This window comes from Hakea prostrata, chromosome 7 (assembly GCF_041222555.1).
Source record: "Hakea prostrata isolate BN-2017 chromosome 7, UWA_Hpros_2, whole genome shotgun sequence".
NCBI classification, from domain to species: domain Eukaryota; kingdom Viridiplantae; phylum Streptophyta; class Magnoliopsida; order Proteales; family Proteaceae; genus Hakea; species Hakea prostrata.
In genome coordinates, this window is record NC_142606.1 from 18,007,880 (window position 1) to 18,020,125 (window position 12,246).

At 36.0% G+C, this 12,246-nt stretch overlaps 1 protein-coding gene across 1 annotated transcript; it reads left to right on the forward strand.

Annotated features, from left to right (window-relative positions):
• Window positions 1-6,493: 6,493 nt before the first annotated feature.
• Window positions 6,494-7,671, forward strand: LOC149010226 (bidirectional sugar transporter SWEET5-like). Its single transcript, XM_089162416.1, has 6 exons — window positions 6,494-6,536; window positions 6,651-6,687; window positions 6,784-7,000; window positions 7,087-7,248; window positions 7,337-7,456; window positions 7,546-7,671. Exons 1-6 carry the CDS (start codon window positions 6,494-6,496, stop codon window positions 7,669-7,671), a joined length of 705 nt encoding a protein of 234 aa, XP_089018542.1.
• Window positions 7,672-12,246: the final 4,575 nt, after the last annotated feature.

Below are 12,246 nucleotides of genomic sequence, written 5' to 3' on the forward strand. Positions count from 1 at the left end.
ATTTTGTTTTCCTTTTTATTTATTTTTTTTGTGAGCAAAGAGAGTATGTAATAGTTAGTGGTGACTTGCACCCCGTTACACAATGTGTAGACTTTTTAGTTCAAACTATGCAAGCATTAGCCTTGTAAACTATAAGTGCAAGCACTAGTCCTGTCAGTGTAGTTCCACTGGAAACCTAGTATAATACACAGAAATCAATAGTGTTCATATATGCCCAGGTCAAAGAGCACACAACTGCCAAATGTGAGAAACAAAGGAATAGAAGAGATTTGAACCTATAATATGGGAGCTACTAAACTGCATGAGAGTGAGCTTAGGACCACTACCAAAAAGAAAAGTAAAGGGAATTCACCACCATGATGGGTGGAGGAGCCACTATGCTGGATAGAGATTCTGTAGAGTTCGCAATTTGGATTTAATGGATGGGCATCTGCTTGGTTGGGCTCTATGCGGGAGAGCAAGTCACACCCAACCCAAGCTTGTGAGGGCAAGTCCAGTCCATATCCAGAACCCAACTCCAAAATGGGCTTTACTCAGTTGGCCCAAAATTATATACTATCCATTCATATCCAATTAATTTGGCATTTTATCAAGGGACCCCACCTTCTTCTTTAGGAATCAATCTTATATTTTCTTCTTTCTTCTTAATCATACTATCATATTAGGATTATAAAAGTAGAAACTACTATATTTCTCTTTTTCAAAATACCCTTACCTATTCAATTAGACATTTAAAACATTTAGGAAAGATGCCCAAAATTGTTGGATTAGCTTCTACTGTTGAGGTGTGGGATTTTCTTGAAACTACTAATGCTTCTCACTCGCAAGCTCGAGTTATGCAACTACATTTGTCTTTGCATAATGTCAAGAAATGATCTGATTCGATGAAGACCTATCTGCTACATATCAAGAAGATTTATGATCAATTGTATTTTATTGGTAAGCCTGTATCTATGATGAGATGGTTCTTTTTTATTGATGGCCTTGGCTCAAAATTTTCCTCTTTTGTAACTTCTATCGCAACTCGCGAAACCCTTATTCACATGAGGGATCTCCATGGTTTATTACTCAATGAAGAAATTCATTATCCCTCTGTCATTCAAGAACTTACGAATGTGATGGCAAATGTTGGAATTCAAGATTATCAGTCCTCTACTGCTAAGGGAAATTCAATTTTGGTTGTTTATACTCGATCTACTGTTTCAGCTTTCAGAGGTTCTCGCGGTATTGGTCCTCATTTCCATGGAGGTTTTCGTGGTTATTCATAGGGATCTAGGCCAAATCGTGATAATTATGACAGATTCTCTCCAACGAGGATATCGCCCACAGAGTGCCCAGTGATACCTCAGAGAATGCTATGTGTCTAACTCCGATCTAAAGGCTATGATAAAATAGCTCATTTTTAGCCCAACTTGAACCCCACACTACTATAAAACCCGACCAATATTCCCAAACCTGATTTAGTTTCCAAGTTTCCCTCCTCTTTCCAAATTAGTTGTCGTTCCGTCTTCTTCACCCTACTTCTCGTCTCCACAGGCTTTGTCTTCATCTTCTCCATTATATCCAACATTCTCTGGGAGGTAAATCTATTTGGATTTTAATCTTCATTCTTCTTCTCTTTCTTTCTTTTCTTTTTTTCCCTGAAAATTTCTGCACGAAAGCTCTATTCAACTTCTTCTTCTTCTTGTTCGTTTCTTTTCTTAAAAAAAGATTGCGGAAGATATTGAACATCAATTTCTTTCAACGTTTTTGTTTTCTTTTTGTTTTCGATTTCAACAAAAAAAAAAATTTTTGAAAATTTTCTAGAAGAAGCGGCTTTGAGATTTCAGCGTTGTCTTCTTCCTCGTCCTTTTTTTCAATTGAGTTTTATTTAAACTCCGGTGAAAGAGAAGGGAGTGATTTCAACATAGTCTTCTTCTTCTTCGTTTTTTCAGTTGAGTATTATTTGGAAAGTGGAGAGAAACTTGGATAATAAATCAGGTTTGGGGATATTAGTCAGGTTGACAAGTTCTACAGTAGTGTGGGTTTCAAGTTGGGAAAAAAAGAAGTTGTTTTATCATAGCCTTTAGATTGGAATTAGACACATGGCATTTTCTAAGGGTTCACTGGGCAATCGATGGGTGATATCCTCACTAAAGAGGATCCAAACCAAAGAATTCCTACTTCCATTATTATATCAGATGTTATCCTCAACAGCCGATAAAAGATTAACTTTTAAAACCCGTTTGATAATCCACTAAGTATTTCTGATTTGAGAAACATCATAATCTATTTTGAGTGTTTCTAGAAGTAAAAACATTTTCTTGATAAAATTTACTTTTATAAATAGAAAAAGTATCAACAAGTGTTCTATTGCAGCAATTGGAGATAAAGAAGGTGAAGAATAGTGACCTTTTTTGCAAAGACTGGGGCTAGGTTCTCTTTTCTTTTTTTGTTTTCGATAAGAAGGAGCTAGGTGTTCACCGAAGATAAAGAAGATGAAGGGGAACTTTAGTCAGGAGATGGAGAAGATGAACAATCCAATGATCCCTATTGTTAGGGTTGAATAAACAACGAATGGATAGTTCTATTGTAGTATGAGAGGGTTTTAGCAGGGTTAATATGTTTAGGGTGCAAAATTCTGTCAACGCCCCTCTCTAAAATTGTTTTGCTTAAACCTATTGGAATAGTGAGTTTGCTAATTGTACCAAAACAAAAGTGATACTCAATTTGTGTAAAGATGTTTTAAATTTAAAATAATTTTCGTTTAATTAAAACTAACACAAGGCTTGGTTGGGCTGGGCTGGGTTGGCCCGAAGGCTAAACCTAAACCGAATCCGACCTTGTCAGTGCTGATTATTTTGTAACCCAAGCCTGCTTTTCGGGTAGAAAAAATTGTGCTGGGATTGAGCTGGGCTTAGGGCAGTTTGGGCTGGTCAAGGTCAACAAGGTTTTATTGGCACCCCTATTAGCTTCTCTACCGCCAAGCTCAAAATATAGTCGACATTTATAACATGACAAATATTGATTTAAAGTCTGCAATGGTAATTTTCGTAAATTCAATTATAATTTCCAAACTTTTTGAAGAAACAGATTTGATCAAATGTCTACTGTTATTGTTTCTACTTTTGGAAGCAAGTTTCTGGTGTTTCTTTTTTTGAGAAATAAAAAAATCAGCCGAAAACTGCTTCATAAAACGATTTTGTTTTAGTTGATTTTTTAAACATAAATTGAAATTTATAAAAAACCTTAGTTAAACAGTTTTGACTTCAATTCATGTTTCAAAAATCACCTGAAACAAGATAGTTTTATCAAGCTGCTTTCGGCCAATTTTCTCACCAAAAATTTCCTTTCGGAAATAGAAACAATACCGGTAGACATTTGATAAAACTTGTTTCTTCAAACAAATTTGGAAGCCGTAATTTACAAAAATTACCATTGTAGATCAATATTTGTCATGTAATAAATGTCCACTATATTTTGGACTTGGGGATTGAAGAGCTAATAGGAGTGTCAATAAAACCCTCTTGACCCTGACCAGCCCAATCCCAACTCAATTTTTTCTACTCGAAGAGCAGACTTGGATTACAAAACAATCAACCCTAACACGGACGGATCGGGTTTGGGTTTAGCCCTCGGGCCAATCCAGACCAACCCAACCCAACCCGACCTTGTGTCAGTTTAATTTAAAGAAAGTTATATTTAAAATTTAAAACATTTTAAAACAAATTGAATATCTCTTTTGTTTTGGTATGTAATAGTGAGTATCCTTCTCTTTTGTAACTAACAATCTTAGTATCCCACTAACCCTAAATATCTAAATATATTTCTATAAATTCTCCCGTTCCAAAAGCATGCTTTTTTTCTATAAATATCTAAATATATCAGGGCCTTAAATATACCTAAATCAAGCCTTAAATATCGGCACCTTAAATATATCTAAATCAATTAGGGCTTTAAATATATCTAAGTCAGGTCCTCAAGTATATCTGACGTGGGCTTTAAATATATCAAAATCTAGCAGGCCATAAATATAACTAAATATCAGGGCCTTTAATATACCTAAATAAGGGCATTAAATATCAGGGTTAATTTTCTAAATATACCAGCGTTAATCAAGGCCTTAACTATCTAGATATATTTCCATAAATTTATTTCCGTAAACCTCAGATGGGTTGGATAGGGTGGAGTTAGGGTTGGAGATTTTTAAACCCTGAGAGGGTTGGGTAGGCCTTGGGTCTCAATTTCAGTTCTTGGTTAGGATTCAAAGCTAGCCTGACCCAACTCGGCCCATTGATACCCCTAGAAGCTAAGGTCGTATTAACCCTTAAAATCTTCCTAGAACTTAATCAATTCCTTCATTAAAGTCTTTCAGAGGCAAATTGCTTGAGCGAAGAGAGGAAGCAAGAACAATAGAGACCTCATCTATTTGAAGGAAAACAAACACGGTCATGGGAGCCAGCGGTAAGCTGATATGTATATGTATATATATAGTATTCCTGCGAACAAACCCAATGAAGACGCGGGTGGGCCTGTAGCTTGGAGGATTAGAGCACGTGGCTACAAACCAAAGTGTACGGGGGTTCAAATCCCTCTTTGCCCACAATTGGCACAAAAGGGAAGGGGAAGGACCTTTCCTTTTCCTATGGGGGTAGGAAAATCATGATCGAGATAGTGGACCCAAAGCTATGGAACTCGGGTGTGGGTCTTTTCTCGAAATGGAATGGTCTTATTATTTATTATTTTTGTTTTTGAATCATTAAATATAGTATGCCCGGCACAGAACCTTTCTATAGCCAAAAATCCCATTATTGGTCGAATCGAAGCAATTCATTGACAAATTCAAAATATATCGTTTTAACACTCGGAAAAAAAACTATCAAAAAGAGAAGGGTGAGGTATATATTCCGCCAATTTATTAGATTTGAGTCAAGCATTTAGCACAAAGGGCGTGACATTCAAACAAAACAAATAGAGATAGAATAAGACCGATTCCAAAAATCTATATTATTATTATACATATATATTTTTATTTTTATCATACTCTTTTCTTCTTCTTCTTCATTCAAGAGGTTTGACCCCTCCCTCCAATTTTGTTTTCTTTGTTTTCATTTTCGAGACTTTTATTGAATTTGAATGTGTCTCACAACCCCAAGGAATTCTGGGGAGGGGTGGGAAATACTGAATAAGTTCAAGAGACAAGAGAATTAAGTATACTAACCAGAAAAACTAATCCAATCCATAATGATGACCGGAAAATGCAACATATTTGGTAGGATTAAGTGGAACAGAATTGACGGGGTGGTAGAGTCATGGAAACACTTGTTTCTTCCATATTTTGGACCTTAGCTCCATGGAATAATACGCTACTGTTGAAACATGAAAGAATTGAAATCTTATATCAAAACACTATGTATGGATGGTATGAACTAACTACCTAAACAATAAATCTTGAAAAGTGAACAACCAGAGTCTATTACTCATTACATCCAAAAATCTCTATTAATGAAACACGCGTAATAAAAAAGAGCAAGAAGGCAAGGATGTACTTAGTATTAACATTGTTTGTAATTGGGAGTCTGCATGAAAGGAATAAAATAAATAAATAAGGGGAGAGGTTGGATTGATTTTAGTAGGATTGTTATTTTTATTGTATCAAATTCTATAAATACCTTTCTAAAACTGTTTCACTTAAACTCAGTTGACACTAAATTTTTGCTTCAAATTACAGAATCGTTGTTGCGTCAAAAATGTTTCTCAAAGCAAAAAATTTCATAAATTTCAGTTTAAGTTGTAAAAATCAGATGTAACAAACAGTTTTCATCAATTTTTGCTTCTCAAAACAAGAAAAACTAGAAATTATTTTTCGGTAAGCTATCAAATGGTTCTTTAGTTTCCTAAGGCAAGCAAATCCAACTCATAAGCAATTTTGTTCTATAAAAAAAGGAAAAGAGTTAATCAGGGATTTAGAGCTTAGTTAACCAACGAGAAATAGTCAGAATAGAGAGGAATTAGGATTAACTAAGAAGGAAAAGGAAAAGCTGCAGCAACAACAGATCTATCGTTATCCAAATTTGTTTACAAGCGGAAAAAGAGGATAACATAGATATTCAAAAACTTAATTAACCTTTGCTAATGAAAAGCAGTTAGAATTCGATTAGGATTAAAAAAAAAAAAAAAAAAAAAAAGGAGAAAACCTGGAGCTATAAAATAAAAAGTCACGTGAATAGAAATGCAAATTTTATCCCATGCGCCAACTTCGAATCCGAATTTGCTTCTCTAATCCTCGATCTTCTTTAACTCAGAAAATAGATAGAGACGGCTTTAGACTCTACTACCTTCTCAGTTGTTAATCATCATCCTCTTGATTCGTCCACTCATTCTATAAATCAATCTGTGGAGAAGACCGGTAAAGGTTGTGTACAGTGATTACAGTATTTAGTTTCTGGATCTTCATTATTAAGATCTGCTGTGTTCTTCTTTCGATCTTTACGTGAACTCTCTACAAATCAAGATGGTTCACAAGGAACAGATTCGAACTGTTGTTGGTATCATTGGTACGATCAAGGAAAACCTTAAACATCTTTTGTTTTGATTTCCTTTCTCTGATTCTTATGTTTATTTTGATCTTCTTTCTCACTTGGGTTTGTTCGTACGCACATTCTTTACAGGAAACATTATCTCGTTCTTGTTATTTGCTTCCCCTGCGTAAGTCATCTGTTCGATCTTTTTTTTTCTTTTTTCTTTCTTGGGTTTTCAAGATAAAAGAGAGAAAAACCGAAACTGATGATATTTGGAATGCAGGCCAACCCTTTGGAGAATATGGAAGAGGAAAGCAGTGGAGGAATTCTCTCCAATGCCATACGTTGCAACTGTAATGAACTGTCTGCTATGGATTTTCTATGGTCTCCCAATAGTCCATCCCAAGAGTCTTCTTGTTGTCACCATCAACAGTGTGGGACTTGCCATGGAGTTGGTTTATCTATTCGTCTATGTCTACAATGCACCTGCAAAGAAGAGGGTACACCTTACAAGCCCTAAATTTCCATACATGAATTTAGTTCACTGAACCATCCATTTTCTGAATCTTTTTTCGATTGTTTGCAGTTGAAGGTGTTTGGGTTTCTGTTGCTTGAAGCAGTCTTTCTTGCCGGGGTTGTACTCGTCACACTCTTATGTTTTCACACCCATGAATCAAGATCTAGAGTTGTGGGTATTCTCTGTGTGGTTTTTGGAATTGGCATGTATATGTCTCCACTCACTGTCATGGTATTTTCTCTCTCTCTCTCTCTGGAAGTGTTTTCGGTTGCTTGAAGCAGTTTTCCTAACTGGGTTTTCTCTCTCTCTCTCTTTATAGGGTATGGTTATCAAGACTAAGAGTGTGAGATACATGCCATTCTTACTATCATTGACAAACTTGATGAATGGAGGAATCTGGTTGATATATGCTCTTCTACGTTTTGATTTATACATCTTGGTAATGATTTTTTCATATTCAATTTTTGTTTCTTTCTCAATAACTTTCCAATTTGATTTCATAACTCAAGTTGTATTCATTTTAAACAGATTGCTAATGGTACTGGGGCAGTTGGTGGCTTGGCTCAGATTATCCTTTACTGTATCTACTACAAATCAACTAACTGGGAAGATGATGAGGATAGGAGACGTCAATCACCGATGCCTGCAGTGTAACTTCAGGAAATTCAAGCATCTACTCTTTGATTTAAAGATATTATCCAATCATTCCAGAGTCAGTTTTTTTTTTTTTTTTTTCCCCTAGCCCAGAGTAACAGTTTTGAGTCCTTATCAAACTCTTTTACAACAACGGATTATATCTGTAATTTTGAATTTAAAATCAAATCTATATTTGAAGTGTTGGATTTATATTCAATCTCATAAAAATAGCGATAATACATATTGCATGCGTTTGGTTATACGACTCTATCCGTAGAATCAAGAATCAGATTTTTAGTAACTGCTTGGTTATTTTTGTTGAATGGTTCATCAGAATCAAGAATCCTGTGGAGTTACGAGTTTTGCCTAAAATTTGGAGTTTTTCAGATTTCATGGTTTTTTCTTTTTTTTGTTTGGGTAAAGATGGATTGAAGTTTCCTCCAAAAGTTGGCCCGTCAGTAAAGAAAACTCTTGATTCACATTATCATGATAATTTTCAAGATGAATCGATTCATATGGTCAAGGTAACCAAACAGTTAACACTAATGAAACGATTCGAAGAATTTTGATTCTGCAGATTTGAAGACCAAATCAACATAAGCATTGATGGAATTAAGTGACGAAAAAACTACTTAAGATTCTGAACCAGATTATGTGAAGCAAAGAAGAGATTGAATTAGGATCATAAAGTATGAAACCTTGATAATTATAGTCTAGGTTTGTAGGAGAAATTCTGAGATGGTGTTGGTGGTGTGTTAGATCAGCTAGAAGGAAGAGCCGAATTGTTAAAGCATGGAGCTGAAATTGCTGTGGTGTCCAAGAAGATACTTAATTAGGGTTTCACAATTAAGCGGCCCTTGATGGAGTAAGAATACTATCTTCCATTTCGAGGTTCTTTGGGACTTCATGCCTTCCATATAGGCTTTGATCCTGCTTTTACTCCGTTCACAGAGCTCATCTATGATCTGTGAAGAGCAATTTTTTAAAGATCCTTGTATGACTACATTTTACAGTCATATGATCTGTAATGAACATTTTTAAGATCTGTCAATGAAACTTTCCATTTGGTCATATGATCTGTCAACGGACCTCCATACCCACCCTATTTGTGAAGTTCTGTTGGAAATACATTAGCACATGGGCAATCGTATAAAACAAATGAAACATAATCATAGAAATGAAAACTTATCTTATTTTGAATAGTATAAATGATCTCCTTGTTGAAAGCATCGTTGTATACATCCATCTAATGATGCACGAAAAGTGGTAGAGTTGAAACGTGCCGATCGTGGTCGGCACTTTCTTTAAGGTATTTAAACGCCCCGAATAGTGCACACGGGTCTGAATGCGTTTTCACCCCCAAGATCAGTCAACCCCTCCATCATAGACGGTGCACCCCGTAAGTGATGGACTAAGGGATCCGTAAAGCTACATTCACCAATTGACACAATTTAAAGGAAACTAACGCTTCTCAAAAACAGGTTTTGCGCGATGAAAAACAAAACATCTCCCACCTTTATATAGAAGAGTAAGAGACACCGCCAAAGGTTGTCTCTCAAAGCACAAACCTCTTCTCTTAAGGCATGTTTGTTAGCAACAACACCTATTGGCCATTTAGGTGTCTTTAGAAAAATAAATTGTTTGAATTTTTCAAATAAAACTATGAAAATTACAACAAGTTCACCTCCATACCCACCCTATTTGTGAAGTTCATAAGTTTGGCAACTACAAGAAAATTTTCTTTAAATAAATTCACAAGCAAAGTTTGATATATCGCCGATACAGGGTGATATATTGTCGTTGGGGGTGACACGACTCCCCCTAGCGAAACGACTTAGTCCAAAAATTGCCCATATATCACCGAAAATTGGCAATATATCGCCAAATTCACCATATTGAACAAAATTTCATTCGGCTTTTCACCTTGTAAAGGATAAGTCTCTGAATTCAAATTCAAATTCAAATTCAAATCCACCGTTGTAAAGGACAAGTCTCTGAATTCGAATTCAAATTCAAATTTAAATCCACCGTAACTAGCTCTATCCTCGATTGATCTTATCTCCAACCGGTCAAGAAGAGTTTGAGTTATAGTTAAAGTATCAACAAGTTATAGTTCAAATTCAAATATTTGAATTGTAATTTATATAATATTAATATACATCTCCCACTCACTAATCTGAGTGTGGAAGAATTCTCTCTCAAACGAAATTTTAACTATTTCACCAGTTTTGTGTGTCTCATGCCAGATGGAAAAATCGCATAAATTGCCTTTCAAGTTGAATAAATCAAGGGCAATATTTCCATTCTAATTATTGCACTCTGATATTTGGGGCCCCTCTCCATCACCATCTACACAAGGTTATAGTTATTATATTTCTTTCTTAGATGATTACAGCAGATTTACATGGATTTTTCCACTTGTACGTCACTCTGATGCAATTTTAGTATTCAAGCAATTCTAATATTATGCAGCCAATGTCTTTAATTCCAAGATTCAAGTTTTTCAATCTAATGGTGCTAAGAAATATGAATATTTTGATCATTTTTTAAAGAGAATGATATATCTCATCAGTATTCATACCCACACACTTCTAAATAGATTGGAAGAGCAAAACGGAAGCATAGACATATAGTAGAAACAGGCCTTGTTCTTACGGCTCGTGCTTCAGTCCCCTTTATTTTCTGGCCAGCCGCCTTTGAAACGACCGTCTTCTTAATTAACAGAATGCCTACACCGGTACTTGGGAATAAATTTACATTTCAGGTTTATATTACAAAAATCCAGATCTTTTATTTCTCAGAATCTTCAGATGTACTTGTTTTCCTTGATTACGGCATTATAACAAAAACAAGCTGCAATATCGCTCCAGACAATGTATCTTTCTTGGATACATCAACTCACATTAGGGGCATGTATGTTATGATCCAACTCTTGGCCAATCCTACATCTCTAGACATTTAGTTGTTAAGGAAACTAAGTTTCCCTTTGTAACTCAACCTCTTAACCACCCTTCCCGCTCTCACTCCACTCCCACCATAGTTACAGCTGATAATCTCTTTTCAAATTCAAATTCAAATTTTGAAATCTCCCATTCCACCCGAAATTCCAATTCCAATTCAAATTTTGAATTTTCCCACCCCACCCAAACTTGGAATTCAAATTCAAATTTTGAACTCTCCTTTCCCAATCTAAATTCAAATTCAAATTCAAATTTTGAACTCTCCTTTTCCAATCTAAATTCAAATTCAAATTCAAATTCAAATTTTGAAATTTCGGAAACTCTATCTCAACCTCTCCTTGCACCCGAAACCTTAGCCCATAACCCACCCAAAACCTAGCCCATAACTCACCTGCACCATCCCAACCAACTCAACCTCAACCTTACCATGTGCAAACCCGATCCAAAACGGGTCATCCTAAACCCATCTCTAAACTGAATCTCCTAGTCACCTCTTATGTCGATAATCCTGAAACAGAACCCACCTCATATACCACTGCTAGTAAAGACCCCAAGTGGAGGTTTGCTATAAGTGACAAATTTGATGCTCTCTTACGTAATGGTATTTGGAGTCTAGTTCCTCATTAGCCCCACATGAATTTGATTGGAAGTAAATGGGTTTACAGAATCAAACGAAACAATGATGGCTCTATTTCACATTATAAGGCTCGTTTGGTCGCCAAGGGATTTCACCAATATGAAGGAATTGATTATTTTGACACTTTTAGTACCGCTGCCAAACCTACTACCATACGCTTGATTGTATCTCTAGCAGTTGCCCAAGGATGGATTCTTCGCCAATTGGATGTTCAAAATGCATTTTTAAATGGTGAATTACCTGAAGAGGTTTACATGGTTCAACCACAGGGTTTCATTAATCCAAAGAGACCTACTTATGTATGCCACCTTCAAAAAGCTTTATATGGTCTAAAACAAGCCCCTAGGGCATGGTCTCATCAGCTTGGCAGTTATTTACTCACTTTGGGATTCTCACAGTCCTCATCTGATATAGCACTATATTTTCGTACTTCAACACATCAAACAATCTATCTTCTTGTATATGTGGACGACATTGTCCTCACTGGATCTAGTTCTTTTGAGGTTAATTCTGTCATTATGGCCATTGGCAAGGAATTCGCCATCAAAGATCTTGGTGACTTAAACTACTTTTTAGGGGTCGAGGTCACTCGCTCATCTCACGGTTTACATCTTTGCCAGTCAAAATATTCTTCAGATCTTTTGTGAAAGACCAATATGCATAAAGCAAAATCAGTAGCAACCCCGACCTCCATCACCAAAGCAACCGCTGGAACCTCCCCTCTATGATGATCCATCCCAATATAGAAGTACAGTGGGTGCTCTTCAGTATTTGACTCTCACACGCCCTGATATAGCATTCGCTGTCAATAAGGTTTGTCAATATATGCATCGCCCTACAATTGATGATTGGGCTGTAGTTAAGCGAATTCTTCGTTATCTAAAAGAGACCCCATCCCATGGAATTCTATTTCGGCCAACAACTAATCTTTCTCTCACTGCCTTTAGTGATGCGATACTGGGCCGGTTCAACTATTGATCGACGATCTACAAGTGG